This window comes from Myotis davidii, unplaced genomic scaffold (assembly GCF_000327345.1).
Source record: "Myotis davidii unplaced genomic scaffold, ASM32734v1 scaffold79, whole genome shotgun sequence".
NCBI classification, from domain to species: Eukaryota; Metazoa; Chordata; class Mammalia; order Chiroptera; family Vespertilionidae; genus Myotis; species Myotis davidii.
In genome coordinates this window covers 17,769-37,774 of record NW_006294339.1, presented here as the reverse complement: position 1 = coordinate 37,774, position 20,006 = coordinate 17,769, and the positions used below count along the sequence as shown (strand labels likewise).

Genomic DNA, 20,006 nt, shown 5'->3' with positions numbered 1-20,006 from the left:
GGATTGATGTACCAAACCCATTTACAGTATATAGTTTACTGCCTATTGGTAGGTCAGTCACTACTGAGATTAGCTTGTTAACCTCACACTTTGAAAAAGAACTGCAGGTATTCTCTATGGTTGATTTAATGGACACTCAGAAACTTGGTCAGTAATTCATGAAACAAAAATCAATGTATCTATAAATGTAATTTTTTGGGCGTTCTTTGTATTTTGCCTGGATGGATAGAATTATGTTTTGACAGTTTTGCTATAAACTACTTGATGAATCACAATATATCACTATCACCACTAATTACCACATTTTGATTAATCTAATATACTTTGGTTAATACATTTTGCTGAATCCAATATATCACTGTATTGATAAACAGTAACTACAGACATAAGGACATCTGAACTTTGAAATCATCATGAAAAATGTTATTAAGAATTATGTGAAACCTAATGTTTGTTTATCTGGACATATTTAATGCCAGCAAAGAAAGCAATTAAAAGTTACTTCGTTAAACCTGATTTTAAGATTGTTACAGAACTTGTGATGATAACATGGTGTCTTGGAGGAAGGATGTTAACAACTGTAGCAGAGTGTTAATTAAGAATGATGTAATCTTCACCTCAGAATTATTAGTATCATATGTTAGTTTAGCTGGACAGTAGCAAAACCTAGTTTCAGTTATGATGAGGGCTCAAGTTGTATTTATAGTGGAAAGATTAACATTTTCTATACTGTTCCTGAGATGACTTAAAAATCCTGAATGAAATACAGTCAAATGTAAACATCAAGTCCTGAGCTCATTTACATATGTGCCAGATTTTCAAACTAATTGCTATTTGAACCTAATCTGTCATTGCTGGCTGCATTAGCTACAACAAACATTACATTTACATATTGATTTCTTATTTTGTTTTAGTGTAAATAATCCATAATTATAGTAAATTTGGTCTTTTGTTGACATGACTCCAAGTTGAGAATGGAAATTTAAATTGTTGTGTGTCATGCTTTTTAATGTAAAATATTGATGTATCTGAAAGAATAAAAACGATCATTACAGATCATAAAATATTCCCAATGAAACAAAAGAGAGCATTCTATAAGACCTTTTGGAATGATATAAATGTAAAGTATTAGTGAAAAATTCAATAGCACATTTCAAATTTATTTACATTTTATTATAAAAAGTCACAGTAATTTGAAAGAACTTAATTTGTTTTGCTTCAGTATAGTCATATTTAAAAAATAAAATCTATCGGAAATTAGCATTTTATTTTACATTGATATATTTGTTTAAAATATCCAGTGCAAGAAAAAAATATATAGTACATACACATCAGGAATGAAACAGGAGATTTTGGATTTCTATATTGATTTAACATTTTACTTATCTTAACTACATATATAGCATTGATTTGAAAAATTAAATTTCACTGGCAACAACCCATATTGTATCAGTGGACATATGGTCTTACTAAGTTGCAATGGCAACAAATTCATGGTTTTCATATACATTAATTAAAAGTGTATTGTCTTTTTAAAGTTCAAATATGGGACCCACTTAATTGCAAAATGGTAATTATATGAATATGATTGTTTCCCTTTTTTGGTTTACAATTTTTTTATGGAGATGTAATTTACATACAATAAATGAACAATTTTCAACCGTCCCACATTTATATGAGTTTTAACAAGAGCGTATTATTTTCTACCAAGGGTTTTAATGAGAGGGGTTTTAATTTGCATGTGTATATACAGATGTTTGCAGACAGACAGCCATTTAGAAACCTGTCCTGAACTGATGGCAGTTGTTTACTTGAGTGTTGTGAATACAGAAGCCCTAAAAACACTCATGTTAGTCAATTCAGGCTGCTATAACAAAATACCATTGACTGGTTGGTTTAACAACAGACATTTATTTTTCACAATCCTGGAGGCTAAGAAATACAAGACCAAGGTACCCATAGATTTGCTCCCTAGTGAGAGAACCCTAGGCTGTGTTCCCACTTGGCAGACAGTGAGAAAAAGCTCTATTCTTTTTCTTTTTTTTAAAAAAAAATATACTTTATTGACTTTTTACAGAGAGGGATAGAGAGTTAAAAACATCGATCAGCTGCCTCCTGCGCACTCCCTACTGGGGATGTGCCCGCAACCAAGATACATGCCCTTGACCGGAATTGAACCTGCACAGGCTGATGCTCTATCCACTGAGCCAAACAGGTTAGGGCAAAAGCTCTATTCTTTTCTCTTATAAGAACACTAATTCATCATGGTGGGCCCCACCCTCATGATTCCATCGATCTAAACTTAATCACCTTCCAAAGGCCCTAACTCTAAATACCATCACATTGGGGATTACACTTTCAGCATGAATTTGAGGTGGGGCACAAATATTCAGTCCATAATAGCCCTGAAGCCCAAGACTGAATTTGTTGTTTTTCTAGTCTAGTTGTTTACATTTGTATTTTATACAGTGAGTGCTTTCCCTAGAACTGTTACAGTTTTAATAGGAAGGCTATGGTTTAGCCTGGTCAAATCTTCTGCCCCCTGAAGACTTTAAGAGGATTCTGGATTCAAGGAATTGTTAGCAAGGAAACCCTTAAATTACTGTTATTATTTTTGATGCAAGACCTACTACTGTTCTACTCTATGAAATGGGCTTGCTTCTCTTTGGCAGTAAAGAAGCCATTTCTCTTCTTAGTCAGAAGAAATGATAGGTATATGCTACATGATGATCAAATGATTGTTTCACTACTGTAATGCAGCTTTAAGTTAACCTTGAAAAAATTAGTACAGCCTATGTATTAAAATACCAACGTGCTTTGGTCACTAAAGTACTCTCTCAATGTGAAATAAACTCAGTAAGACAGTATAGACTGTTACATTTATTTTCTTAATGTTGCTTTTATCAGTACTGGACATATGGAGGCTAAAAATGTATGGCTTTTTATGTTTGCATGTATAGAAATGTAGCTTCATTTATTTATTGTGGCTTTTGTGTTAAAATTTGTCATACATTATTTTCCTCTTATTAAAAAAAACTGAAAGGAAATATAAAATGTATTAAATTAAGCCAGTAAATTAAAATGATTTTGGTATGTATTGGAAGACAGATATTTTACAGATGCCTTCTCTGTCCCTGATAAATGTTCACAGTTAAATGGGAATGAGATCTCCCCAGGCAGAAGTGGACATTCTGCTAATGAAAGAACACTAGAAGCCCAAGACTTGTGAACAGAAAGGGGAACAGAAGGGATGTTCTACTGAAACGATTTCTAGAATTGTGTTGGTGGCTTAGATATTAATGTTTAGTTATAATATTGAAAATTTTAAGGGTGTGGATATCTATCTAATCTCCATCTGTTTATCTTTTTAATAATTCTCTCTCATATATCCTACCTATCCTCTCCCCTCCATTTTTAAAATTAAGGAACTGGCTAGCAGAATTATGAGAAGGGATATATGATAATGTCTAGCACTTTGCCTACTAATTATTAAAAATGTTCACATTTATTGTATATATGGGGGGTTATGTTTATTTTTGTGGTGTTTTGTTTGTTTGTTTGTTTGTTTTTTTGCAAATAGCCACTAACTCATAGGTTGGGGACAATGTAATGGTTCACATTACATTTTAAGCATTAATTTCAGTCTGATTTGAGAGTATAACAATGATTAAGTTTGAATGACAGGGTTTGAATGGTAAGTTTGAATGTTTTTGTAGAAACAGAACCATCTCCTTGTTGGTAAATGCAAATATTTGAACTGAAAGGAAAATCATAATAGAGAATGAAAAATTAAAAACCAGTGCGAATAGATGTTCTATCAAAACATTTACTCCATTGAATTAAAATTCAGACTGCTTTAAAAAAGTTTCTACGTTTGCTTACACATTTTTTTCTTCCCATCTCTAATTGAAGAGAAAACATGCCACTAAAAACCAAACCCGTTTCATATTATTTCTCACCTACCTACTTTGGTTGGCATTCATCTTCAGAGCTATTTTAAGGGTAAAAGTTGAAGTGGCATGAATGACTTTGCAATTTGAAGGTAAAAGAGAGCATGCTTGAAGGTGGGTTAGGGTTAGGGCAAACTATCCTAACCAACCATTAGAAGATACTGTTAAGGAGAAAATTGCTCCTAGATGTAGCAACTGAGGACTCAACTCATTCTGCTAAGCAGCAGCTAGAATCAGTTTGCCTAGGTAATATTTTAGCAATAAAGTCTGAAAATTATGCAGATCACCACAATAAATTTCTTTTTAAAATATTAAATTTATTGGGGTGACATTGGTTAATAGGATCATACAGGTTTCAGGTGTGGATTTCTATCTTACAAGATCTGTGTATTGCACTGTACCACTCAAAGTCAAACCATCTTCTGTCACCATATATTAGGTCCTTTTCGCTTCCTTCCCCTTTCTTCTGGCAAGCACCACACTGCTGTTTGTGTCCACAAATTTCAATTTTGTATCCCACATATGAGTGAAATCATATGGTTCTTAGCTTTTTCTCCCCGACTCATTTCACTTAGCATAATACTCCATGTTGTCTCTAATGGCAGTGTTTTGTCTTTTCTTATGTATGGCTGAGTAGTATTCCATTGTGTATATGTACCACATCTTCTTTATCCAGTCCTCTATTGAAAGACATCTTGGTTGTCTCCAGGTCTTGGCCACCATGAGTAATGCTTCAATGAACATAGGAGTGCATATATCTTTGTGGTTACATGTTTTTTAGTTTTTCGGGTCTATACCCAGGAGAGGGATTGCTGGAGCATATGGTAGCTCTAGTCTTAATTTTTTGAGGAATTAACTCAAAATAGATCAAATGCCTAAATATAAGATCTGAAACAATAAATTATATAAAAGAAAACATCAGAACTAAACTTATAGACCTTAGTCATAGAGAACATTTTATGGACTTGATTCCAAAGGCAAGGCAAATAAAGGCAAAAATAAATGGATAAATTCTTACAGCCTTCTCCTTTCCCCTTACCACTCTTCCACCCCTGGGACATCAGGGATTTGGGGTAAAGGACAGGACTCACGAAACAAAATTTACTCAGTTTACATGCCAGATTCTGTGGATTTCTTTGTATTTCCATAGCATCTTAGAAAAAGTGGTATTAGAGTTTTTAGCAAACTAACATATATGAATTGTAAGTTTGCTTGTCTGCCATCTCTCAATAAACTCAATGGAGACAGAAGTATGATCTTCTTGGGTTCCCTCCTCCTGTACCTGGAGGGCAGATTATAAGTTAGACATGGGTCACAGCTACTTATTTTGTGTGCTGTATTAAGTATATTAACAGAGTGAATGAATATATGATGTTCTTCCATTTGTTTGTCTAAAAAGTGCCACCCATCTCTTTTCCCCAAACAAAAGTTTTATCCCTTCCAAGTGATAAACTTGAAGGTTCTACTTATCCTTCATATTTTAACATATCTTTCTTCTCTGAAGCTTTCCCCTAACCCAGTGTTTCTCAACCTTCCTAATGCTGTGACCTTTTAATACAGTTCCTCATGTTGTGGTGACCCCCAACCATAAAACTATTTTCATTGCTACTTCATAACTGTAATTTTGCTACTGTTATGAATCGTAATGTAAATATCTGATATGCAGGATGTATTTTCATTGTTACAAATTGAACATAATTAAAGCATAGTGATTAATCACAAAAACAATATGTAATTATATATGTGTTTTCCGATGGTTTTAGGCGACCCCTGTGAAAGGGTCATACGACCCCCCAAAGGAGTCGCGACCCACAGGTTGAGAACCGCTGCGCCTAACCTCTTTTCCCCTCTCATTGGGACAGAGTGTAGCACTTCCTTCTCAGTTTTCATTGTACTTTTTTTTTTTTCAATTTCTCAGTTGTAGCTATTACATTATGGCTGTTTATGTATTTGTCTATCTTTATAAAATTGTGAAGTTTTTTGTGAATCGGCACCATGTATTAATTGGGTTGGTTTTATCAGCAATTGGAATAATTAATGCAAAGCATTGATTTAATATTTATAAATAAATGAATCAAAATTTTAATTTCCATGGTAGTTTTCTGGAAGGCAAGCTTGCTGTTTGAGACACAAAATTGAGTAAGACTCTTGCCTTCTGGAAACTCACGGTTTATTCATTGTTCAATCAGTATTTATATGTAGTGTGCAAAGCATTATGCTTAGGTGCTAAGGAGATGGTCATAACGATCCTTGCATAAAGAAACTAGTGGGGTATCATGACCTTTGATTCATAGTATTTCATGCTATGTATTGGTGTTTCCTAGGTAATTTTAGTCTGTAATCAACCTGTAAATTCTATAGAAACAATAGGATGTTCAGATTAACTGCCTAATTCTAACCTTATGCTGCATGTATGTTTATCACATAGTTACAGATTGGCAAAGGAGGAGTGATGAAGACCAGAATGATATAGCACACCCAAATATTTTCCTGATTCCATAAGCCTGGTTTAATTATACTTGAGGCTGGCATTACTGATTATTCATAAATAATGGTGGTAGTAGATTTTTATCTTCAATGCTTTTAGTGCTTCTTAGTAGTCTTGTTATAAACAAAACCATGATTTACGCTTTTTAATATATGACTAATTCATTAACTCTTCCTAGTTCTAACACATTTCTAATATTTACAACTTTGACATAGAGTTTAATGTTGCCCTGAATTCTCCAGTTTCTGAATTCTATATATTTCTCAGTCCTAAGTGAAAGCACTTAATTTGAAGGAATTTTGACATAGCCACTAAAGTTCTATAGATTTCATTATCTTCTGAATTTGGACTTAAACCATAGTTCCATTCTTATATAATATCCATGAATATAAACAGTAGCTTCATATTTCTCTTCTTCCAGAGCGAGTATACATGTTAGTAACATATTTGGAATTTGATGTAATTGACAAATTTGGTTCTTTTGGAGAAAATACATATGCATACAATAACATATGATTTGCAAAAAATTCCATGGATGCAAAATATTTAGAATTAAAGTTTCAAAACACCTTAGTACAGAAGGAGTTAACAGGTTAGCTCCCCTTGGTTGTTCTCAGTATGCTCTTTTGCTTTTAGGAGCTGAAAAGATGATAACATTGGGTCTGGACATGCCTGTGTGGAGGTTATGGTACTCCTGGGGTTTTTTGCAGCTAGCTGTAAAGCAAGCTAGAACTTGTTCATCTCAGAGTTCCTTGTTTTTCTTTCAACCCTTTCAGTGCCCTGCAGGAGTCATTAAATCAAAACTTCATGCTGATCATCACCCACCGAGAAGTCCAGCGGGAGTATAACCTGAACTTCTCAGGAAGCAGTACCATTCAAGAGGTGAGTTATGTCTCACAGCTAAGGAATAAAGGTAGCTCATTATAACTAATGTTGACCCTGTTAAAGAGGGCTTATCTATTCTGGTTGGAAACTCTCTTTATGTTTCATTATTGGGTTCTTAAATTTAATTAACTGGAGCATCATGATTACTGTAGACATATTAAGTGATTTGACCTAGAAAGACAGTATTGTAAATGGGAGCTCTTGATAATTCTTAAAATAGTCACCTTAAAACTCTGCTTAAAATATTCATTATTATGTAATATATTTCATAGTTTTATAGTAATTATTCAAAATATTAATCTGGAAATTGTTGCCAGCATGCATTTTCGAACATGCATGCATTTGAAATATATTAATTAAAATGTGTGCCTTGCCTGTTTCCAAAAAGAATTTGAGGAGGCTTTTTTTAAGCAGCTCAGTGCCAGTGTTGGAGTAGCATTTGAGGAATGCTGATGGAAATTTTCAGTCATTCAACTCAGAATATCTGAGAAGAGTCTTATAGTCAGAATTCTTTTTCTTCTATGTAGCCAACCAGGGCCACTGTTTTAAAAAAGAACCTCCCCCAAGAAAGAAGAGGTATCTTCTTGCCTGTGACCCCACCTACCTAAAAGCCAGTAATTTATCTCCATGGGGGGAAAGTGTGTTAGGCTATGACAGGACTTATGTTTAGAAACACTGAAATGATGATTACGTCACATTTCCCTTTGTAAGTTGTGAAGACATCAATCATTTTGTCTGCTAATGTTTTTATAAAGAGAATTAAGCATATATATTGAATTATATATTGAATTAACTAAGAAAATTTAGTTTCAAAATAACTCCAGTTTAATCAAGAAAAACAAAGATAATAAGAGGTAAATTTTATTCTGTTATTTTTTTAATTGAAGACTAGTATAATGCATTATGGATAAATATAAATTGCTTTATTTGTTTTTCTGAATGAAACTTTTATTGCTAAAATGTTACCCTTTTTTTCATTTCCAGTTTCTGTAGTTTGAGTGTATTTCTGCTTTTTCCCACAAGAGGGCAGAAAGGACTATTAAACCGATAATCTAAAAATGCCATCCAATGTTTTCAAATTAGCTTTTCTTATATTAACAAAAAGGAGCATAATGGCCAAATTATTGTTTGATTTATAGATAATTGGCATATTGCAGGGAGGAGACTTAATTTCACCCTTTTAAATTAAACAGGGAGATTTAAAAAGACATAAAATATTCATTAATGTTCGGTGATTATAAAGTAGTGGCATATATTTATTTTGCCTTTATTACTGTTTCGATGGGAAAATACTGCAAATATTTCCGAAATCGAGTTGGCCATACTGACAAGTTGAAATGTTTAAGCAGCATTAATGCAATCTGCTCACACCTGATATCCTATGCAGAATGATTCAAAATGACTACATCAATTATTAAAAGAAATATTTAAAATTCTGTAAATGTACCATTATACGCCACAGTTGGCTGAAACTGTTCTTCATGGCCTGCTGTCTAGGTTACCAAATACAAGGACTTGAAAACAGTAAATTTTTTTCATATCATTTTCTAAATGAAAAATGTCCCAGAAATATTTTTGCAAAGACCGATATTCTTATGTATTTCTTGGTAAGAATTTGGTTTCTTCTGTTTCATTTTTCTTTTTCTTCTTTTTAAAAAAAATTTAAAGTAATGCTTTGAAATTCTTCTTGCCAAGAAGAAATAAATCCAGTTGTTTCTAATATCAGTTGCTTTTCTGTGTGTAAACCAGGTACACATAGGCTCTTTATTCTTGTACAGTTTAGAAAAAGGACATGGATTATTCTCTTTAAGCCTTGGATCACACCCTTTAGGTCTAATCCTAAAACTTCCTCTTTTAACTTGTGGAATACCCGGTGAGGTGGAGTTTCACAAGGATAAGATGCTATTATGCTACAGCCATGTAACCTACAGTAACACCTAAGTTTTTGTTTTTGTGCATGATTGAAAGTCAGTTTGCTATAATCTTAAAAAGCTTTTCCAGTGTTATTTTATAAATGCTAGAATTTTTGCTGTTAATGTGGAAGCTTAATGATACCATATATCCTAAATTGTAAATTAATTTCTGTCACCAGTTTCAGATATCTCTTTTCAGTATTTTTAAATAGACTCAAGCATGAATTCTGATCAGTATGTAAAGAAAAGTTAATTTTAAAAATGATACAGATTTATTTTCCAGTGTTGTAGTATATTATCCTTGTTATAGGAGAAAATAGTATGCCATTTTTTAGTAATTTTAATTTTTGAAAGCCTTGCATTTTTAAAAGAAAGCGTTTGTAATATTTTTCCCTTTCTATTAAATGAAATAGAGTTGAAAAAGGCACTATGATCTCAACTTTTAGTGAAACAAAATACATTTTAAAAAAGATTGAATTAGAAAAAAGAACTTAAAAGCAGTTAGAATTTCAAACAAACTCTTCAGTGACCATATGTTCATGCAAGTTAATAGTGATAAACTGAGTTGTACAAGTGTTTGTTCATTCTGGTCTGTGGTTTCTTACATGTCTACGTCTTTTGAAAGCTCTAGATTTTAATTTAAGCTAGTTAGATATCGAGGTGTGTGTTTTTGTTGTTGTTGTTGTTTTTAAAGCTCTTTATAAATCCTTCCACTTATATTACCCTCCTACTTGAGGAAAAGGCAGAGATAATATAAAAAGGTCACAATGGAGAGTTACAAGTAGTTATAAAAATAAATATCCTTTCTCTTTTCCATTATGTGAAATAGTTTGTAAAATATCTAATAATAGAACAATAACTTTGTAATAATGTCTTTTTACCTTTTTGGTTTCTACATTACTTATTTGTCACACTTTAAAATAGCGAATTTCCTTGAAAATTTAAACAAGCTTACCTTATCTTAATGGATAGTCTACACAGAGAATTTAGCTTTTTAAACAGTTAATTGTGCAGACTCTAGTAATTCTGTATAATACTATTAAAGATCTGTGGTTACAAATGCACTTGGGATTGGTTAAATTAAGGGGGGGCGGGGAGAGATTGATTTGCCTACTGCAAATCCTAAACCCAGGTGTAAAGTCTCTGAAATCAAGCCAACTTTTCTTGGAAAAGAATTCTTTGTTGTCCACCTTACTACTGCAAAGCTTCTAATGGGCAGAATATACACTTTTCTTTGTACATGTTATACACGTTTAAGAAATACAAACATGACCCAGAATAACAGTGATAAGAAACCTAAGTATTTTGGGTGTGGAATCATGAAGTATTTCCTATCTGTTACAGCAAGAAGCATGATGAATAGCTATTAGAATTATTTATATCCTCTTCCAAGTTTCACTTTACCTTAGAATTCCTCACTGTTTTATTAATGTTGATTTAGTTCTTAATAGGAATAAAGGAAAAATTGACAAACTATAAAGATATTTCTTGCATGGAATAGTAAAACATTTCACTACTAATACTAGTGATTATCATATGGGAAGCCAACAATTTGAATTAGCAATAAGAAGATAACTAAGTTCATAAATCATACTAGTTCTTAAAAATAATTTTGGCTAAATGTGAAATCATGAAGCTAATTCTGATTCAAAACTTGTGTTGGGTTTTGTGTCTTTTTTTCTGCATGCTACTTTCTCAACTTGCTTGGCTAACATGTATTTCTAACTATTCTTTATTGTTGAAGTTCATTAACAGTAATTAAATATGTAGTTTTTTTTATAGATTGTACTAATGGGCAATTTTCTAGTTGTGAGTTGACTATTACTTCTTAACTAGCATGCCCTTTCTGTAAATGTTTTAGGTGTAGTGGTTTTTGTTTGTTTGTTTTCCAGTTTGGGGGTAGGGTGGAGGATGCTGGCACAGAACTCAAGACCAGGGTAGCTTAGAATGTGCATATGCAAGAGGCTAAATTAAACTGTGTGCTTATTTAATTAAAAGTTTAAGTAGTTTAATTTTATTGCAAGAAAAATGGCATAAATAAGCTCAATTTGAATGAACCCATTTTAATTACAGTATATCATAGTTTGATTTTTTAAAACTTGAAATCACAAATGACATTTTAGCAAGAATGAAAGAAATGTAATTTCTTCTGCAACTGAGCAATGAATTAAGCCTTTATTCAGCTTTCAGAAAAGGAGAATATGAGTTTCTTTCAAATATACACGTATATTATTAGTTTCAAGTTATATTTTATAACAGATTTGTTGAAATTTTACCGTTTCAACTGAACAAATCAGTAATGACCATTTTATAAATGTTGAGGTTTTTTGTGATTCTTAATAAATTATTCTCTTGGGAAATAAATTTAAGTAATATTTACAATGCAGTCATTTGGAACTGACAAGTCTTTTTCTGCCTCTGAAAGTATTTTAGAGTAATTTCTATTGGAAATTATTTTTAGCCCCTGTAAGTGTTTCTTCACCTTCATTTCAAGAAGATAGAAACAATGAATTTTTATTAGGAATTAAGGACAATCTTTTAGTCCTTTGTTACTTAACATATGTGTATTCTGACATCTACTTGGCTGACCACATTTCATAATCTGTGATTTGTGGGTTGGTAGTTTTAAAATGCCTGGGTTAGGAGAAATTATGTTCGGTTATCAAAAACTAATAAACATAAGACATTTTTATATACAAGAAAAGGCAGAGAGTAAATAATTGCACTGGTGACCAATACTGTAATAATCCTGTTTTACAATATGCACTTGACAGGTTGTAATAGTGCTAATTGAAGAGACTAATTCACACTTGCTTCATTCTATTCAAAGGCAAAATCAGCAGCTTGTTTTGCTTTTGACCAGATGGTCCTCATGAACACCTACTGTGCACTTTAAGTGCTTTACTAGAATTACAAAGGCTGGGGGCTGCGTTCGACTCCAAATGATTTTGAGAAGAGAGAGAGAGAGAGAGAAGGAGGGGGAAAAAAAACCCTTCTGTGCTCAATGGATTTGGTGCAAGTAAATTAATTCTAGTGGGCCCATTACACACTGAGCCCCCTTTTCAAAGCTCTGAGCCTCCTCGCTTGCTCTGTAGCAATGAGAAAGAGAAAGAGAAAGGCAGATTACTGCAAACAGAAATAAAAAAAAGGGGTATGAAAGGGAGAAAAGAGGCCTTGAAGCCTTTCATATCATTTGAGTTTTTCAAGTGCGTTATTTTTGGGGAGGGTGGATATATGAAAAGCCAATTGGAGTTTTTTTTGTTTTAAAGTGCGCTATTTAAGCACCATGAATATAGGCGCAAGAGCAACAGTTGACTGAGTTTACTGTGGTGAAGCTTTGTGTCCGAGGATGAATCAAATTCATTATATTCAACTCTTTGTGTTTTAACATGAATGTAGGGTTAGTTTCACAAGACTGTGTCTGTTTAGGATAATTATAATTTAATATTTTCCTTTCATAAAGTTATCACTGTAGATGTCTAAAATTTTAATCAAAGCAGATTTTGTACATTGACTTTGAAGCACCCTGACAGTTTAAAATTCAAAGGAAAGCTTTTTTAGTTTTCAAAAGAAAAGAAAGACTCATTCTAATGGCATTGAAGCAGAGATTATTATAACTAATTAGAAGTCACATCTGTTAGCTTTTGGTTTGTGACTTACTTATGTATTTTTTGAGTAAAATATATACTTTTAAAATATATTGATGTTATTGAGTGAACCCAAAGGGATAAAAATGAACTTAAAAGAGAACCATTTATTTTGAGCTAACCATTTTTGCAAATCTCTAGATGATCCCATAAAAATATGTAATATGTTAAATTTCATTAAATGTGAATTGGAATTATGTAATTAATAACCTTAAGTTGGAATACATTTTTAAACAATATTTTTACATTTCTTGTTAGCATAATTCTGATTATTAATTAAAGTTATTATGAAATAGCAATATAAGCAGACCCAGTTTGTGCAAATTTATAGTTATTTCTTATCCTTAAAGCTGTTCATGTATAATATTATAATTTAGAATACTGACATTGTGAAATGATTAATTCTTATTCTAATCTATGTGGGTTTAAGATATAAGGATCACGTCTAGGAATACATGTCAGTTATTTTATGTTTTTATACTTTAAATTTAATTCTCTTGTCATATATATTTGTTGCATGGTTTACTTTTGTTTGATGGTATATACTACTGACATTATAATTCAGGTTCATTTTAATTATAGCTATTATCAAAGAATACAACAAAGTCATACCAATAGTATATAACTTAATGGTAATTATAAATATTTCACCAAAAAGATTATTTCTAGGTTTGGCTCATCTTTTTAAATGAATGCCTAGAATTTATAGCTTAAAAGGTATAATGCACTAAAATGTTTTATATGTCAATATGTTTTATTTATATTCTTAGAAAATAAAATATAGAAATGCAAAAGTAACCATAAAATTATTTTAGATTTTATTTCTCATACTTTTAATGAAGAAAGTAACACGCCTTCTTTGATATTTAAAATGAAATTATATTAATTTCCTATTCGTGTGGGCATTACTTTGGGACTTATTCATTGAAATATAAGTTATGGGGTAGGAAGGAATATAAGAGGAATCCCCAGACCTTCAACCAACAAAACATTCAATGAAATTTATAAGCCATTAGGTGTTAATGAATTGATATCTTTGGGGGAAAAAGGATTTCAAGAAAAAATTTTGAATGATGAAAAAACTTTCTGAAATTTCTTTTTGCAGCAGACTATTTAAAATAAATATAATATTCTCTTTCTTGTAGGTATTATAAAAATCTATCTTTAAAGCCAGAACCTCAATTAGCAGAGGCTGATTGATCATGACCAGTCAGTCACTTACTTAGGTAGAGCTGGTTCTCTGTTTTCACAGACACAGTAGTTGGAGCCTTTCTCCTTATGAAGAAGAGTTTATTTCAGTGTTAAAATATTAACCCTACATTCCTGAATGCCAGAGACAAGATTCTTTCTTGAAGGCTGAAGGTTAGAAAAGGCTACGATTTCTTTATAGACCTTGTTACTTAAGCTGAAATACCATATTATTTAAGCTGAGAAATATTTTAACATTTAAGTATCCTCTAGCCATAAAGTAAAAGTAATAACCTCCATAATTTTCTCCCCACCCCAGCAAAAACAGGAAAAAAAAAAAAAACCCACACAAAAAAAATAAAGAATCGAGTAAATCAAGGATGAGAAAGTGGAAGGGAAAGTGCTAGGTATATTAAGATAAGACCTGCATGTAGGAAATTATTTACATGCTTGTCCTTATATACCAAATATTTTTTTTAACCATAACCTCTTTTAAATATCTATTTATGTTAATTTTTCTTTTGTACGATGCATTTTGTGTATAACTTAACACTGTCTTGTCAAGGAGTTATTCTTTTTCAAATATATTTAGTGTGACAAATATAGTTTTAAAAATCCTATTGTACAATTTGGTGCTTTATTACTATATTATTGCCCTCAATACATTCCTATTATTTTTCTCAACCTTTTTTTTAAGGAAGAAATACTTTAAAAGCTTATAGCAAACATTTCTATAAATGACAAAATGTATTCCTTTGCTTTGTGGTCACTGCGTGACCAGACAGTAGAGTACTGGATTGTTTTAAGGTTTTTACAGCTGCAAGGCAAAAGCATCTGCTCATTGCAAAGCCGGCATTGTTTAATTTTGACACTGACTTTTCCATGCGGCTTGTACCGAGCACTGGATTAGATGCCACTAAGATGAAATTTGTTTTAAGTTGCTCCCAAAGTGCAGCTGTCCCTATATATGGCCTTGTAGCTTAACCAAAGCAGACAGACATAGGATCAATCAGAATCTTTGTACAGGGTCACCTCACTGGACTAGAGAGGCTCAGAGGAAGAATATTAATGGTATTATTTATTGTGAATAACTGCAAAATTAATTTCCAGGCTGATTTAGTATATGTAGAAGTACACCTGCCCACATACCTTTTTTGGGCAGTAGAACCATTATTAAATATTTAACTTTTAAACTGGAATGTAATGGTCAAATATTAAGGTGTGTGCACTAGGCACTATTGCTTTGCAATCAATTGCAAGAAAAATGATTAGTTTATTGGTCACTAAAGTCGACAGAAAATAAAACTAATCTAAATGGCTCTACTAAAATCTTGAAAAGTGAACATTTTTATAGAATGATAATTTTTCTTTAATGTTTCAAGTGAATGAAAAATGAAAGAGCACCTCACTTCCCAGGTTTCCTGGGATTGTGTGAATTTCTACCCAGCTGGTCCAAATTGATTGATACAAGGCCAAATATTTGTCTGCCTACATTTCAAAGTCTATAATTTGCTAATGAATTGTGGTAATAATCTTTCATCATACATGAAAGATTTAGCCAAACAATTTGCTAAGTATGTATTTTGATCATAAAATTTTTGGACATGCACCAAGCTTTACATCTATTTTACAGCCAATACATGGGGGTGGAGGGAGAGCAAGGGGGAGAAATAATACTGAACATGGACACTGGATGGAAAGGGATGAAGGAAACAAGAGGGGAGAAGGTAAAAGAGTAATGTTGGGAAAGTCCTATGAGTGGCAGGGGAAAACAAATTAGATTTGCACTTAGGATGTAAAATAGAATTTTAAAAATCCTGGCAGAGTTTTAAGTCTATGGCACCCAAAGGTATGTATGGTATCCAAGTAGATAAAGGCAAGGAAGGAGTCTATTTCTTTTTTGGCTACAGCTATTTCACACCTTAATTACGGAATAATATTTTAGAAACTTTATGCTAGAACAGTCAAATGCCCACAAATTGGAAGTAATTGAAGGAATAAGAATAAAAGCCAGATGTTTGCTAGGATTGATTTAGAGCCAGGGAAAAACAGTGAAGGAATAAATGTGATTTGACCAATTCCCAAGAAGATGAGAAAGGAATCTTCTAGTTAAGCTTTTGAAATGACTATAAGCATCCAAAAGAATTTTCTTCTCTAAATACTGACTGTACAAAGGGAAATGAGGTGTTATATTGGGGGGGGGGGGAATTTGGGATTAAATAACCTCTGTTTGGGAAAGTGCAAACCTTAATTTATGTATTTTGGAGAGCAGCATAACATATGTTGTAGAGAAAGTCCAGTCTTTTTTTAGACTGAACCTTCCATCTTATAGATTTTAATTATAAGCAGCTCTAGAAGTTTTATATACCTGTTGGACCTCTTAAATATGCCACATTTCCAGATCATTAATATGTATCCATGTATATAATTCTCTTTTTGTTCTCTGATAGAGCTAAGCCTATTGTAAATGTTAGTACAGTGAACTATCTAAAAGTATTTAGGATAGTGAAAGATCTATATGTTAAACTATAGCTCTATTGCAGATGAATTGAAATCTTGTATTACACGTTGACTTTCTCAACCTTTTCTGTTTTGCTGTCATAATTTCTTTGTAGTTTTATAGTTAGCACATTATGATAGTTACCGCAGTAAATATAAAAGAGGTCCTATGATCATTATGAAGGAAAAATCAAAATTATATTTAAATGAAATCAATTAAGAGATAATTAATTAATGACATTCCTGATTCTCTTGCTAGCAATTATATAAAAGTCTCATTTTAGAATCAAATATTACAATTATAGATTATGTATGTTAATTTAAAATATGCTGTTGCCATTTGTTTCTGATTCCTTTGGTGTTCTGTTATCAAAAGCATTTTACATTTACATGCCTGCCTTTGCCTGATTAAAATGTGAAATATTTCCGAGAACTATGTTTGTAATGTCTAATCTCTATATATAAAAACCTAAGTGACTGTCAGACCATTTGACTGTCCAATCAGTAGCTATGATGTGCACTGATCACCAGGGCGCAGACGCTCAATGTAGGAGCTGCCGAGCTGCGGTGACTTGGCAGCTGCGGTTCTCAGGTCACACCTGGAACCAGAGAGGAAGAAGCTTGATTCTGGGGTGTGTCACCCAAGAACAGCCCTCTCGCAATCCAGGACCCCTCGGGGGATATCGGAGAGCCAGTTTTGGCCTGATCCCTGCAAGCCAGGCCCAGGGACCCAACCGGTGCACAAATCCGTGCACTAGGCCTCTAGTAACATAATAATAAAATATTAAACGTCAGTTCATTTCTGTTGAATTGGAAGATGTTCCCCTTTCACATTGCACACAAGGCAATTTTTTAAATCTTTATTGTTGAAGGTGTTACGTATGTTCCCTTTTTACCCCCCATTTGCCCCTTCTAGCCTGCCTCCAGCCTTCACCTCCATAAGGGTATTTTTAAAGGCTGCTGTGTTCTCTTGCAGGTGAAAATTTTTATTGATGATAACAGACATGCACATGGATCACTTTATTTAGGATTTGAAGTTTCAGAAATATAGTAAAATGTCTTACAAATCCTGGTACCTATTGGTGATTATTGTTTCAAATATTGTAATAGATATTTGTATATGATGAATGGAGCCATATGTGAAGCATGATCCCAAAGTAAATGTGATTGACATAATAACATGCAGACATGTCATAAATTTAAGTGAATGTTGACACCTTCAAAGTAGTCATCTTTCTTGTTGATACACATGTCTTCTATTGCTTAGAAGTTATTTTAGATTCTAGGAATTGGCTCTCTGGAGACTATATGCATTTTTGTTTTGTTTTGAATGACCTCACTTATGACCAAACTTTATTCTGTGAAGGAAAATTGAGTTTCTGAAACTACCAAAAGTAATTTGAAGCCAAATGTTGTGAGCTAGGTAGTTATTCAATCTGGATAGTTAAATTTGTGGTTATTCAGGTTAGGTGTCTTTTTCTAGAGCTCTCCTCTCTCTGTGAACATAATGTCTGTCAAAGCATTACCACACTCATTTGCAATTATCTGTTTACTTACCCCCACCTTAACCCCACCCCCATCAGACTAAGATCACCTTAAGACAAGAAAAAGTATCAGATTCATCTTTTTACTTTTGAGTCGACTGCTGAATTTGTCACAGAGTAGGTGTGCTTAAAGAATGACTGAATTTTGGAAGAATCTGTAAATCAGTAAGATCTTTTGTAACTGAAGGCACTTTCAAAAGTGCAGTTATCCAAGAAACTCTGAGAATTTCAAGCATTTCAAGTATTAATGTTGACATAAATATGTATTTTCTTTTTTATTTTAAATTATTTTTACCGACTGCTGAATTTGTCACAGAGTAGGTGTGCTTAAAGAATGACTGAATTTTGGAAGAATCTGTAAATCAGTAAGATCTTTTGTAACTGAAGGCACTTTCAAAAGTGCAGTTATCCAAGAAACTCTGAGAATTTCAAGCATTTCAAGTATTAATGTTGACATAAATATGTATTTTCTTTTTTATTTTAAATTATTTTTACTTTTTTCTTTATTCATTAAGGTATTACATATGTGTCTTTATTCCCTATTGCCCCTCCACCCCAACCCCTCACCCAGGCACATGCCCTCACGCCCCTAGTGTCTGTGTCTATTGGTTAGGCTTATATGCATGCATACAAGTCCTTTTTTTCAGGGGGGCTATTATGAGAGGATCTCTCTGATTTGGTTATTTAAATTCTCATTTCTTTGTTAAAAGTGAGGCTGAGAATAGTTTGCACAAAATGTACAAAATAAAATTCTTACTTTAAAATAGATTTAGGCCATCCTTAATTTGTAATGTCTGCCAGGTAATTTACTTAGTGGTTTCCTCCTAAATGAAGTTATAACTGCTTTAAAAAAATTTTTTTTTAATCTAGGGACACATTCTTACAGATTTTACTCTATAAACAGTACCTCTCAATTGGCAATTAGTTAGCTTGTAATAGTGGAAAGGTTATTGCATTGTAGTGTGGGGAATCTGAGTTCTAATCCCCCTGGCATTAACAAGTTTCATGATCATCTAGCCCTGATTAGCCTGATGTATATATCTTTTCATTTGTATTTTTATAATGAAGAACTGCAGAAACTCAAAATTTTTCTAGTGAAAATATAAACTGTCTTGGAACCTTGAAATATGCATAAAACCCCTGTGTTCCATTGAATGAGGTATATATTTCTATTGCAGTATTTTATCCTTTTATTAGAGGCCCAGTGCAGGAAATTCATGCACTGGGGGAGGGTCCTTCAGCCTGGCCTGCTTATCCCCCAAGTCTGGGAGCCCTTGGGGGCTGTCCAGCTGATGGCTTAGTCCCTGGGGAGCAGGGACTAAGCCATCAGCTAGACATCCTTAGTAGCCACAGAGGCCCACCACCGCCGCTGCGCTCACCAGCCGTGAACCTGGCTCAGAGCTTCTGGCTGAGCAGTCCTCCCCATGTGGGAGCACAGTGATCACCAGGGGGCAGCTCCTGTGATAAGCGTCTGCCCCCTGGTGGTCAGTGGGTATCACAGTGACCACTTGTTCTGCTGTTTGGTCAATTTGCATATTAGCCTTTTATTATATAGGACTAGAGGCCCGGTGCACAAAAATTTGTGCACTCGGGGGGAGGAGGGGGGTCCCTAAACACGGCCTGTGCCCTCTCGCAGTCTGGGACCCCTCGGGAGATAACGACCTGCTGGCTCAGGCCTGCTCCTGGTGGCAGAGGGGCAGGCCCAATCCCTAGGTCCAGCACCCGGTCGGGCTTAGAGCAGGGCCGATTGGGGAGTTGGGGTGCCACCCCCTGTCATGCACAAAGCAGGGCGGATCGGGAGGTTGAGATGCCACCCTCAGTCACGCTCAGGGTAGGGCCGATTGGGGGGTTGGGGCACCGCCCCCTGTCACACTCAAGGCAGGGTCGATGGT

At 33.6% G+C, this 20,006-nt stretch overlaps 1 protein-coding gene across 1 annotated transcript in view; it reads left to right on the top strand.

The window, feature by feature from the left end:
* LOC102757542 (FAS-associated factor 1) overlaps positions 1-20,006 on the top strand; it is a 156,004-nt gene that overhangs the window by 133,762 nt on the left and 2,236 nt on the right. Inside the window, exon 7 of the mRNA XM_015566928.1 lies at positions 7,215-7,320. Within this exon, the coding sequence (XP_015422414.1) occupies positions 7,215-7,320 (106 nt within the window). The remainder of the gene's footprint in view (positions 1-7,214; positions 7,321-20,006) is intronic.